The 14,343-nt window shown below is 34.0% G+C and overlaps 1 protein-coding gene across 3 annotated transcripts in view; it reads right to left on the reverse strand.

Annotated features, from left to right (window-relative positions):
- Positions 1–14,343, reverse strand: part of LOC110837440 (RING finger protein 207) — a 38,977-nt gene that overhangs the window by 17,137 nt on the left and 7,497 nt on the right. For all 3 annotated transcript variants that reach the window (XM_087351143.1, XM_087351142.1, XM_087351144.1), the window contains exons 3-7: positions 11,042–11,148; positions 8,962–9,123; positions 5,405–5,577; positions 3,490–3,681; positions 2,239–2,375 (exon numbers count right to left, since the gene is read on the reverse strand). In XM_087351143.1, the coding sequence (XP_087207269.1) occupies positions 2,239–2,375; positions 3,490–3,681; positions 5,405–5,577; positions 8,962–9,123; positions 11,042–11,148 (771 nt within the window). The remainder of the gene's footprint in view (positions 1–2,238; positions 2,376–3,489; positions 3,682–5,404; positions 5,578–8,961; positions 9,124–11,041; positions 11,149–14,343) is intronic.

The raw sequence follows: 14,343 nt of genomic DNA on the forward strand, positions 1-14,343 counted from the left end.
TCTCAATATGATGTTTGGCTTGTGTTATACCATATACTATAGTGGAAGAAGCATATTTAAAATATTGCTGAAGTTATTTAAAAGATGAATAACCAGACAAAACAATTTACTTCTCTCTTATGTGCATTCCCAGAATCCCTTCACAGTGTATATTAGGTTCACTATATATCTGCCTGTCCATGTGCCCATATACATCAATGACAATGGCTGAATGGATTTTCATTATGCCACTGAAGGTTACTTCAAATTCATAGTTTTTACTTATAGTTTTTTTTGTGATGTAGGAGAGTGATGCTGTGATGAAATCATTCCTCGTGATCATCTGTACCCATGATTATGTTATTGCATGTGATTATGTCATCAGTCATAATGAACTCTTCTCCCTGATGATGACATAAAGAATATGTATAACTTGGAAAGGACTGAACAGATTTCCATAAATTAGGTATGAATTTTTCTACCCATAATTCCAAGTATAAACGTTAAGTGACAAGAGCATGGAGTATGCGAGGAGCACGAGATAGCAGAGCTAATTTAATATATAGAGGTTTATGAAAATCATTGGGCTTGTTTCCTGAGAGTGCAAATTCAATAGATGAAAATCATGGATTTAAAATTAGGCAAGTTATGACTTCAGACTCCAAATAAAGACTAGACCACCATATTATGGGTCATCATCCACCAATACCAAAATCCTTCATTATCTCCAAAAACACTTTAAAAATGTGGCTTACAGAATAACAACAAATCATATAAACATTTATATTCAAGCACTTTTCAACATAAAACATGCAACACAGACAAACCCCAATACAGCACTTCTGTGTACACCACTACCCTTGCAGTGTGCCCAAGGAAGACTCAGACAAAAACTCCCTATAATATTGCAAAGGGAATCTCCTGATAAAGTGCCATCCACAGGAGATGCCAACAACCAACATATGTGGCAATAAAAATGTTTCACTAGGAATTATAAAAAAGTCCAGTACAACACCCCACCCCCCCTCAACTAGCTATACACACAACTCCATGGAATATTCAACAATAAAAATAACTTATACAAAATTCTATGTTAAGAAATAAAACATATTCAAGTAAGAAATCAGTTATAGCATCTTGGGGAGGGAGACAGGTTGTTACTTGTGTTCAGCATTATAAATGGCACAACTCTAGATCCAGGCAGTTACAGTAAATTAACCTGCTATTGAAAGAGCTACTGATTTGAAAACAGAAACATTATCAATATTAAGCTGCATACAGTAACAGGTAAAATTCCATGAATTCTGGTAGACCAGTTATGTGCATGGGAATAAAGAAGGCATGTGACACATAAATCAAATCTTTGGAAAAGTGGAAAAAATAAGCAGGATTTGAAGTTTTCATGGTGGTGAGTCCACAGATGGCTGTCTTCTGGGCTGTAGCACCACATACATGCTGCTAAAACCCAGAAGGCAGCTGTCCTTGGAAAAAACTGTTACTATGTTTAAGAGAAGTAAAAAATCAACTAACAATCTTTTTCAAGCTGCAATAAACAAGAGTGGTACATTTAAGTTACATTGACATGGCTTATTTTTTAATAGCCCAAAGAACATAACTTTTATGGCTTATTTTTTAATAGCCCAAACAACATAACTTTTGCCTTTAGAATATGTTAGTTATGAAAAATAGGAACAGAAGTTGATGAAGTCATTAAAAAACAAGCAAAAGTATTTGAACATACTTCATACAAAAACTGGTATTTTGCAAAACATGATATTATAGTAGATATAAATAGACCTACTGTATAAGATGGTATCATTACAAAGTACAGATATATACTCCACAATTTTGCATTTGCTTTGGTCCTCAAATGTAACAAAGTATTTCACACACCATATGGCACAATAAATAAAAGTACACCCAAAATTAAAACATGTCCATTAACCACCATCCCTGCTTTAATGCCAATACTGATGGTAGACAACAGTGGCACTCTAATGGGGTTTGACTGTATACATATATAGCAAGTACATCCTACATAATGATGACAAAGGTTTTGGTGCCATATGGATTTATTAGCAGACGCCAACATATTAGAGAAATGTCAGCATCTACTTACGAGTCTATACAGTCCCAAATCCAGAAGAACACTGTCATCCTCAGTGGCATGAAAACCTCAAATCTCACCTCCTACATAATTTTCTTCAGGACAAAAGTGTTGCTCCATGATAGATTTTACAACATTCCACAACATCTCACCTGGCACTGGTGGCCCCATTTCCCCACCTGCTTGCTGCTGCTGTGTAGCTGTGATGATACTTTTCCCAACCCATGGCTCTAAAGCATGAGAGAATTCACTACGATAGTTGGTGCGAATCTGACTTGACTGAACAGGCCTGAAAACACAGATTATCTAAATAGGTCAAAGAGAAAGAATTCTTTGCATTTGGTACCTGTTTACTAAAGAACAAGAAGTTCTGGAAGAAAGTTAAAATGCCTGCATTCTTTCAAATTCTTCAATCTATATTATGAGAGCAGAAAGAACACTAAATTAATAATTATCCATTTATATACATAATGTCCATTAGCAGATTCCCATTATGTTTGAAGTTCTGAACAGCAGCCATGTCTGTTATTATCAACACACAAAAATGATTTCATATAGAATTTGTAGGTGACCCTACACAATGTCATGTCTGCCTCCAATAACAATTACTGTTAAATCAAATGCTAAATGTGAATTCCACATCACCATAATGTTGTTTTACAAACTACACGCCCTCCCCAACAAATGACTCAGCAAAAGTTACACAACTTCCAGAGATCTAAAACTACACAAAATTCCTGAACCCTATGTTTAGTGACGTTAGTATCACTCCCACCTCACAAGTTCACATGACAGCCACATTGTTATTAATGGTAGTAGAAAGACAGTTGGGTCTATAGTGCCATGATGTTCAGACAAGTTTCATGAAAACTTGTTAATTCTTGGAAAGTTATTGGGGGGACAACATTATAAATACATGCCAAAATTAAATTCATTGAACAAATTACAGTGCAGACCTCCACACACATTGAATTTTATCAAAACATATCAAGTAGTTTCAGAGATGAAACACATGGATGGGTACACACAGTCACTTCTCTAAGCATTCATCTTGCAAAGAATGTATAAAAACTATGGACAATAGTAAAATTGGACAACAAATTGAATATATTTCCATAACTTATTACATGACCATCCAAGAATCTTGCTACTACCTCTGACTTCCCACAGCAGCACCACTCTTGTAACTGACAATATGTTTTGAAAACCGAATTGTAACTTCCATGTCCGAATTCATTTCAGCCCTTTTCATTCAGTGCTATTTCATATTATATGACAGACCGCAACATAAACGTTGTTAATGATGGACTGAAATGATTTACAGGATACAAAGTATTTAGACCTCTTTTGCTGCAAAAACCATTTTAAGGAGTTTTAGAATGGGTCTGGTAACTTGGTCTAACCTAGGTGGTTGACTAAGCTGAGAAACAGCTGCTAGTCGATCCATCATTGGGAAAGCCAGATCCAGGAACTGATACTTATTAGCTGCTGAGGAGAACAGTGAGCACAGAAGCAAATGAAGCTGAAGAAGTGGCAGAACTGTACCCAGGTTGACCAACTGTCCTCGAAATTGACGTTCCTTTGTCTCAAACTGCCTGCAAAAATACAAAGCTACTATTAGTTCTAGTCTTTATAATAGAATTCTCACAGCTAACAGTAAATTCACACTACAAGCACATCACAGAAGTCTTAAAATTGTTCTATAGGCCAGAAATTAGCAACCTTTTTTGCCTGCAGAATTCGTATGGACTCAACAAATAGTGACCAAAACTTAAAATATTTCTGCTCTATGTATTCTTGAATCAAACTTTAAAAGAAATTCATAAACTAAGTTTAACAGATTATAACTTTACTGCAGAATCAGAAGTACCATATCTTCCCAGAATACAGGATACACTTTCTTTCCTGAAAATTTCTGCCTGAAATATCAGGGTGTTTTTACAATCTAAAGTATTTCCAAATATAAGATATAAAGAATGCTTATGAAAATTTCCCCTCTAAAATCTGAGTGAATCTTATACTCCTGTGTTTCTAACAGTCTGAAAAATAAGCAATTCCAATCATAATCCAGTTCTCTTACCAGTTTTTGCCTCACTGATATTAGAAGTTTTTGGTTCCAAAGGCAGAGCATAATGCAATGAATCACTTAAATTCTATATAATATGAGATTGCAAAGGTATAACAAAATACACAAGTTTCCACATGCATTATTTTAACCTTTGTATTCTAGATGGTCCTAATTGAAAAAGAAAACTACAGTATTGCATATGGGCCTAATACACAAGTGTTATCATAAGTAGTGTCCACATAAGCATAGCAATTGATCACATGATTTAAGAACATATGCTTATGTTTTTAATGTAGGATACAATTTATTCATAAACTCTAACCTACTTAACTCCTTATTCACAAAAGAAACTGAAGGGAATTTAACACACATCCCACTACCAATACCAGAAGTACATAAACACATTTTAAATGTAGTTTTCTTTCATCTCCACTGGTTAATTCATTTAATGGAAAATGACTGATGAGAGAACAGCAGTTTCAAACAAAGGGCTATGACTTTGTTTTTACCCTACATACTATTAAATATAAGCAATATATTCAGCATACATCAAGATTTATATTAACCTCTGAATTTTTAAAAAAAAGTATTCAAAATAAAATGTCTATTACCTTACTTAAACAACTTAAATTTGTAACTCTGCAAATCATGTGCTCTTAATGTCTCAATAAATATAAATGTTCAACCCCATTATACAATGTATTTTCTGGCAGTCAGAATATATATTACTGTTTCTTGCAACAATCATGTTGTTTTACATTGTACAAAGTATTATCAAAGCAAAAGTTATATATTTTTCAAAGATCTGTTATATACATCATTTAAGAGCCCTACATTAAGTGGTCCAAGCATTACTCCCACTACACAAGTTCATGCATCTATAATGTTAGCATTACCAATTGCAGGAAATTAGTAGACAGACTTATCAGCACTACTTGCATTCTTTTCATGCACACTGTGGAAAGAATGCATAATGAATGAAAACCTCTGTCTCAGGCTCACTTTCCATTTTTGTTACAATTAACTACAACCACAATGTAACCATAATTCTCACATTCCAAGCTCTCAGACCTGAACTCTAGCTTGAAGGGTTTGTCCACAAGAAAAACATATTTTGAAACTGTAATTTTAATATAAATTCTATCATGAGAAACATTTTTATATGGAACTTCTGGAAACTAGATGCAGAATCTCGTATTCCAGAGAAAAAAGTTTTGAAAACAATTGCTGTAGCTTAATATCTGGCTCACCTTTGCACTTCCATGATCATACTAGCATGAGTCTTAGCTATAGCCTCCTGCATCCCCTGGCAGAAACTATTGATGGTATGTTTCTCGGACTCCATGTTTTGTCGCAGCTCCTCCAGGAGTGTCTTGAACATAAGCAGGCCTTCACGGACTGAATTCTGCAGGTCACACACTGACTGCAACCAATGCCAATCAATAAGCAAGAACTCTTCACATACCATATGATATGATGACTCTTCCTCCACGAGGAGCTGATTTGCTTCCTTGCATGCATGTATGATCATGGGACTGATCCTTACTTGGGTCATGTTATTCCTTGTAAGCTAGAATGTTGCAAGGAAAACTGAATCTTATAGCAGCAGCATATCAATGTCTGCAAATCTTCACTTTCAATCAGAAATACTGATTTGATTATACCAAAGTTTGCATTTCTAGTGACAAACTGAATAAAATAATGGTTTGGTTTATAAAAACTGTGGAGTTCAGTTTGGTTTTCAGTTAGTGATATGGTTCAGTTCTAGTACATCTATATTTGAACCAACTTAAATAATGGATTAGTTTGTTATGGATTAAAATTAAATAATTTTCTGGATAGAGTTCCAAAGAGTTGATAGTGGTACACAATCATACCTTTCTATATGCCTTCAGCAAGATTTAATATTGCTTACACCACTCTGTCTTACTGTGGATCTTATATAAACATCCTCATGCTCATGCACAGCACCTTCAAGACCGAATAGAGTTGTCATTAATGCAATGTTTCTAAGCATGCTTCAATATAACTTCATATACTGTAACAACGATTAGAAGTTTCAGATCTGGCAGGAATTCACCCACATTGGTTAAATTACCTTCAGCCATCACACAAAGAAAAAAAGGGTTATAAAAAATGAAGTTTGATGTATTTTGGTTTCCATTTTCTAAATAATTTTAACAGCATAATATTGAAGATATAATTGGTGAATACTAATACAGCAAGACACCATGAGCATTTAAATTCAAAATACAGTAAACTCTGTAATTATCTGCAGTAATGGTGAGCAAAACCAACACAAATAACACAACAGAGAATAAATAATAATAACAAAAAATAAGAATAACAATAAAATAACAATGTGATGATGGAGGCAGTATGACCTCAGAAACGTTGGTAAACATCAACCAGACTACACAGCGCAACAACCCAGAAGACAGAAATCTTCAAAATAACAGATTAGTAAAATGAAAACAAGCTTGACAGATCACTTCTTTAGACAGGATGTGTACCATAAAGACTATGAAAAAGTTTACAAACAAACAAACAAACAAACAAAAAAAATAAAAATAAAAAAAAATAAAAAAAAAATTAAAAAATAAAGCAGGTACACTAATTGTTGAATGCATTTTCAAAACACAGAAAAAAATATTCCTGGTGATTATCAAGGGGAAGGGAGAACAATCTCTATTTTCTTGTAAAATGAAATCTGCAAAAAGCATGGAACATCAAATTTAAAATAAACTAATTGTTGAATGTAATTTAACCTTAATCAGCCATGTGTCACAGCACAGCACAGTCTAGCTTGCCACATGTCACAGCAGCATACTGCCAAACCCAGAACTTAAAAGTCTGGCTGGCATCCCTATAGTATGGGGCTTTACATGTTCTATTCTCATATGACAGAGGCTAAAATATGGAAAAACATGCTTTCTAGAATAGCTAATTTGAAAAATTATAATCAATCAAGACTGCTGGCAGGTGTGAAGTTACAGAGAGAAAGAGAAGGCAATTAAGAGACTATGGTACTTATTTATGACTGTAGAAATGTTCATAAATATCATTAGCAAAAATTGCTGGCCTTAAGAGAAAATCAGTGAGAAAATTTCAGACACTGCACTACAATCAAGAACTAAAACAACAAAGTATTAAATTAAATAACTTATGTAACTAACAAAGCACTGGCCATAACAACTTATTTTTATTCTAAAACTACAGCAAACTCTTGATTATCTGGGCTAATAAAGTGGAGAAGACACACAAATAACAGAAAAACATGAATAATGAAAAACATTCAATTCGGTGAATTCATAAAATGTCACAAATTACTTTACATTTTTTACACAATAGCTATTTATTATGAGAAACAGTTTGTAATGGTGGCTTGTTTCTGTAAACTGTTTAGACTCCTTCTTACAGAAGCACAAATTTTTCTGGCTGCTGTAATGTCACTATATTCAAACCCTCTGACCCATGTAGTCTATTAGTGTCAACACCCTGTAATGCCAAGCTGGGATCAATGAACTCATTACTTTCCCCCTCTTCTTCAAACCTCATCCTCCCCATCCTCTTCTTCTCCCTTTTATTTCATGGCAGCACTAGACAATGTCCATGTCCGTCATGTGCTGGAAGCCCAGTTCACAAATACATCATTCTGTAGCTTTCTTCATTACCATTCTGAAATTTCTACAGCACACACCATGCCAAGAATTCATACTAGCTGAAATCTTAGTTAGGAAATCACAAATCATCTTCTTCTAGATCTAGAAGAAATTTCACCAATGATTAAACCTGCATTACTGGATTCACAGAAGGCCATGCCCAAGATACACTGTATATAGCACCCAACATTGTCATTTTTTCCCACAACACTATTATGTCATCACCTTCATTGGTAAAAATTCTGAGAAGGTCAGCCCGGTAGCATATTTCATGGACACAGTCACTCCTTGGTCCATGGGTTGTATATAAGCTCCAAAGGTTGTAATAATTTGTAATTATGAACAGAAAAACTACCAGCTTTGACACCCTTGAGTTTTTTTCTCTTTTGCAATTACTACAAGTTTCTGTTTGTAATTTTCAGACACATTTTCACAATATATATGACCATAATGTGTTCTGCATAGGAACAGACAGATGTGCCTTCTGGTTACTTCTGATTGAACCATACTCTTGGGGTTAGAATGTCCAGCACCATTATCACACTCCCTTACAAATTTCATAAAAATAAATTTTGTTATTCTTCACGTCACACGCACTTTGCATCCCTATCCCTATTTTGTCTCTGATTCCCTTTTCCAGAAATGTTCAACTAACTCAAGCTTTTGTTTCACTTTCATAATAATTTTATGTTTTTCAGCCACTTTACTCAGGATCCACAAGTGTTATGAATCACTTTCAACTGACACACAGTACTGACTGTAAGACACAAATATTGAGAAAAAAAATCAAACACCTGAAGCATTCCCTCTCCCCATCATCATGACCAATGAAACAAACCTCCTGGCCCTACTGCAACTACTGACCACAATGCAACCCCCCTCCCCAAAAGACAGAGAAGTACTGGAGTACAGAGCAGTAAGAGAATGAACATTTAGTTCATATGAATCAGCATTTGAGGGGGGGGGGGGGGGGAAGTTGTGCACATGAACAATCCATAAACCAGATAATCCACACACAGACAATCAGGAGTTTACTGTGGTATACAAGCAATGACAAAAGAATGTATCTACTACTAGCTAAATATAAGGAACACATGAAGGATACCACCTATGGCTTCCATAATGGCATATGGCAGCAAACTTACCAAAACTGCTCGATCAAGTTTTTTACATCCCTGTGTATATGCAGTGTCGATATCAACACAATGTAACCTGGCTTCTGCTGGTGTATCCCGGAAGCAATTAACACACAGCATATTCTTCTGTGTGTTGGAAAACATAATGTACTGCTCCCCATGAACTGCACACTGAATTACAGAAAAATAAGGCATCCATTACCAATACAGGAAAAGAGGACAGCTTTGAAGAAATTCCAAAATCTAATTCCTAAGTTTTTTCTATTTGGTGCCACATGTTTAAACATCTTAGACCCATCATCAGACACTTTCAGTGTGACACAAAGCTTAACATTTCTTCTTACAGGTTATGTTATAACTGGTACATAAAGCATTAGTAGTTCATAAAACATGTACAAATATAATGTCTCGTTGAAATACTGACATTTCAAACTGTGTTTGAAATGTAAATGAATTGTAAAAACTAGCTTCTTTGGTAAAACATAAACACTGCATGAATGCTATAATATATTTATGGTCAGGTGTGGTTGTGTTAATACTTTGGGCCTGGAATTTGTATCAGTGCTAGCTATTTCATTAGCCAAGATTCCAGAGATTGTACTAGTACAACCTCAACTTTAAAAAAACAGCTATACAAAAACTAACTACAATATTGTCATGAACTTTTCAGTGTCCTGCGGATCAATGCTTCCAGTATGACTTAATCAATGTGAAGTGATGCCACCCAAGGTAGACCACTACCAATGTACTGCTTGTGACTCAACACTCAATAAATATTTGTCTTCCCTATGTTGTCTTATAACCAAGGCCAAGGGAATGATACACATCATAACAAAAGTTTATCATGTGAGAAAATAAATCACTGAAGTTAAACAATAGATCATGTAGCGCAATTCATGCAAGACAAGCTACGTCCAAGAACCAGCAAAACATATCATCTGAGACTGAAAACTAGGAATACTGATGACAGTGCAGTATCTAAATTAGTGAATGAATCTTATACAGATCAATATTAAAACTGGTAAGTAATGAAACCGTTGATAACCTTGAATATTCATCTAGCAGCAGCAGTGAAGAACTAATGCGAGTTTAACTTCATCAGCAGAGAGGGCAAAAGTGAGCACAACGTTTCACAACAACAACAACAAAATGTCAGAGAAAAACAGAGAGAGACCCATAGATGAAATTTATTTTACTCATATGCACATAAAATAAAAGAATGTGTAATAGGAGTGCTAGAATTGTGACAGAAGTATCAACTTTCACAGCACTAAATTTTGTGGAAATAATATACAAATACTCCATTCTTACCACTCCTGAATATTTCTGTAATACATATACAGTCAGGAATGAACAAATATTTTTACAAACACAAAACTCACAAAAATGGTGCCATGTCTATCATATTATTTGATTTCCTGCCATTATTTAAATGTCCGGGATAAAATTTCTGGACACTTAATTGTCTGGGAACAAGCTGTTAACTACAGAAGAAGCAGAGTCCTTGAGAAGCTACTTACTGTGCCATTAAAACATTTGTGCAACAAATCTCTTCTAAACAAACAAAATCTGACTTGGCAAGATCCAATACAATATACTTACATATGCTATACCATCTCCCACATAAATAAAAACAAAAACAAGTCCCTAAATTTTGCTGTAACTTAAGAAACCATGAGGCAACATGTTTTTAAAAAATTATTTAATATTTATGGGATTTAATGCATGTATAATACCACATTCTTCAGATGGACACTGTCTACTTTGGCTATATACCCACAGAATCAATTACCATTGGCCCACTTGACACAAGTCATAATTTTTAGTAAAGCAAATAAATTCCAATCCTTTGCAGAAGAATGCAGCAAGTGTAACTGACAACAATAAAATATAACAGCTATTATCTTCCATCAGTGCCTTAACAGATCTTGTGTAATCCTTGCTGATCAAGTATCTTCTCCTCTCCCCTACAACAAACACATTTAGGACATGTTATTACAAGTTTCTGAAATGGTTGCTGCCCTATGGGATGTGCTGTACTTGTTCTGTGGTTGTTAATAAATGTCTGAATGACATTAATTGAACTTACCCGACGATGGCCTTCCTTTGAACACTTAGACATGTGGACAACTTCATGTGTAGAGAACATCTTGGCTCGATGAGTGTTCTCACGACAGTGGTTACATAGCGCTTGGCCTGATAAAAATCACACAGCAAGGTTTTAATCATTTCATAGTAATTTATACAATATAAACAATTTATTATGATATATTTTTCAATTAAATACCAAACAGTTTGTTCATATATGCTGTATGTAACAAGTATTAAAAGGTACTAAGGTGCTGAAGGAATGTCACCATACAAATGTCATGTGTTAATTTATAATGTATCATCAGGTACCATCAACAAATGATACTTCACATTCATGTTGATGTTATTTCTCATTTTATTAAAGAATGTTTGTAACAATAATATTTTTCAAGGATCATCACCAAACAATACTTTTGGATTCTATACTGAATGGCATCAGTATTGTTCCACCTCACAAACTTTAGTATTTGGTATTGTTGATAACATTCAATTAAACTTTACCAACTTTTTTGTTTCAGAACACTGTGATTCCTTTCTTCTGTCTACAAAATGATATCCTGCACACTTATGTCACTGCCTGTACTTTTTGTACACCCTGCATCTATTATTAAGATACTTCCTTTAAAGTACTACTGTTCACTACAATTATCAGATGCCTTAAATATAAAGAACTATGATAGAAGAGAGCCAATGAAAACAAGTTCTGTGTGTATATAAAATATTTGTTCAAACATTTCTTAGCAACAACGAATTTGTTCTGTCCTCTAATATATTCATATATATGCCCCACAAAAATTTCCCATTTCTTAAAATATGATACAATTATTTTGTTTTGTTTTTTAAATAAATAAAATTCAAAAAACAAAACAAACTTGGCAAAAAAGGGTCAAAGATAAAATTCTATGTACCTTCCATTTGACATAAATAATGTCTTTTTAATATTAATATCTTACTACTTTAGCAATTATTATGCTAATTTACTAGGGATAATTATTTAATTAATAATTACAAAAGATAAAATGCAAAACTTCAACCAGTGCTTTAACATTAATATGCATAAGTAAGATTTGAGGTTTTCACAGCAGTGAGTTCAAAGATGGCTGTCTTCCAGGTTGTACCACTGTGTAGTCTGGTAGAAGTTGACCAACATTTCACAGGTCCTTGCTGCCTCTATCATCAGGGTGACAATAATCATCATCATCAGGTCTCATCGCCCTGATGACGGAGGCAGCGAGAATCTCTGAAATGTTGGCAAACTTCTACCAGACTACACAGCGCTACAACCCAGAAAACAGCCATACGTATTCTTGGACTGGAAATTTTCCTTTGCTTCTTAGTTGTCTATATGATTCTTTAACAGGGATATATTAAAACAACAGAATGGAAACTCAGTTTTTAACAAACTGCATGAAGCAGACTTATTGAAAATATCAGTGTTGCTCAGCTAGTAAAAAAATTCCTTGACTTTTATGGAACCTGAAAGTTCATTACTGTACCTTTATCACATCAGTACTATATGATGTTTTAATTTATGTAATTTCAAACTTGACTTTCAATTTGTCTTGAGATTTTAGAATAATTGTAAAGAAAATATTAATTACTATTTAATGATGGCAAACAATCCCATGTGTGTGTGTGTGTGAATTAATTCAGGAACCCACAATTGTAAACTGCATCTAACAGAAGTGGTACTACGAAAAGAAAGCCTAATAATGACACTGTGTATGTTGAATCATGTAGCTTACCAGAACCAAAATAAATAATTCACAGTTTTTTGAGTAATGCTGTGTACTAACTTAACTTTAAACTATTTTAAAGTTTAAATTATATTTTTCAGTTCCAATTGCTACCACTTCACCTCTTATTCTGTATCAGTGACAGCAGATGGAACTGAAAGATATAATTTGAATCATAATATAGCTACACAAAATTAAACAGACACATGAGTGCTTGTGTAGATGTTGTTTATTACCAATTAATGGAGCACTTTGTTACATAACTTTCTGTATCTTTCTTTTGATTTTTCTTTCTTTCTGGTCAAAATATTAGTACTCTCCATACAATTTTGTTCTAGAACACACTCATTCTTTAGTGCAAGAGACCAAGTACCCATTTTCTTATATATTGAATATTTAATGACAATGTCAACAGCGGAGACTACATTGTGTCAAATGATAGGATGATTAATGAGTAATGAATTGGGAAAAATATGAAAGGAAGTGGTGTGATTCAAAACTCTGACCTCCCAAATACAAAGCAGGAGTACAAACTATGCAGCTGCAATGTTTGGTTCACAACCATTTAAAACAACAGGTAAAATTATACAGTGAGATTATTTTCTGACATATAGCTAATCACTGAATCTCTGAAGCAGACCCATAATACTGGCCCCCCAGACATTTAAAGTGCTAGTGGAACTGACAAACCTACAGCCTAAACACATGAAAAGCAAAACTTACCCCAATTATAGAAAATGCTGGAGACACTCTGTTGTACCTCACATATTACTAACATTACCATACAAAATTTGCATTCATCATAAACAGACAAAAGAATCCAAATATGAAAGATTTCTCTGCTTGCAGGATCATATGGTTAAAATTCATGCACTGCTATTGTCTTAAAATGTTTCATTTTCAGGGGGTCTTATGACAGTTTGTGCTGACAGTTGAAACTCTCGTCTCTATTGCGAGGCATATGAGAAATTTCTGGAATATTCAAGCCTACAATCAATTTCACACAATTTTTCTTCAACAATCACAGTCATAATATATCAAAATTCTATGAATAATTCTTCCATGAGAATCAAAATTTACACCAAAATCTTTATCTTGTTTTTATTATAGAACATTTCACATGAACACTCACTCCAATGCTTATTACAGTGGTCAAGTACAGTTGCGGAAACTAAAGCAAAATGGGACCCAATATTAAGGATATGGCTGGCCCATAATGCATAGGCCAATTTCACAGTAGTTGTTCTGAGATTTGCTATGGTGCTCAGGAAAAATACCTCACTGCAGTTTAGTACATATTATTTGTTTTTAGATATGAGACAGCAAAAAAGACTTTAAACTCAATGACAGCACTAGAGTCAAAATTTTATTTGCTCTTTAATTTATTTGTAAATGTAATTTTAATTTGTTACATTCATTATTATGTACTTTAAATCATCACATTTTCAGAGGAATATTAGCTGTCTTTATATTATGTATTCTGGTGGTCAGATATAAACATATACTTAGTTTCCTCTCAATTTCTTACTAGATCAACTTTCATATTAAAATCTAATAAGAGTTC

The sequence above is a fragment of the Zootermopsis nevadensis genome, unplaced genomic scaffold (genome assembly GCF_977971745.1).
Source record: "Zootermopsis nevadensis isolate Lab colony 2312 unplaced genomic scaffold, Znev_1.0 Znev_ptg000018l, whole genome shotgun sequence".
NCBI lineage: Eukaryota > Metazoa > Arthropoda > Insecta > Blattodea > Termopsidae > Zootermopsis > Zootermopsis nevadensis.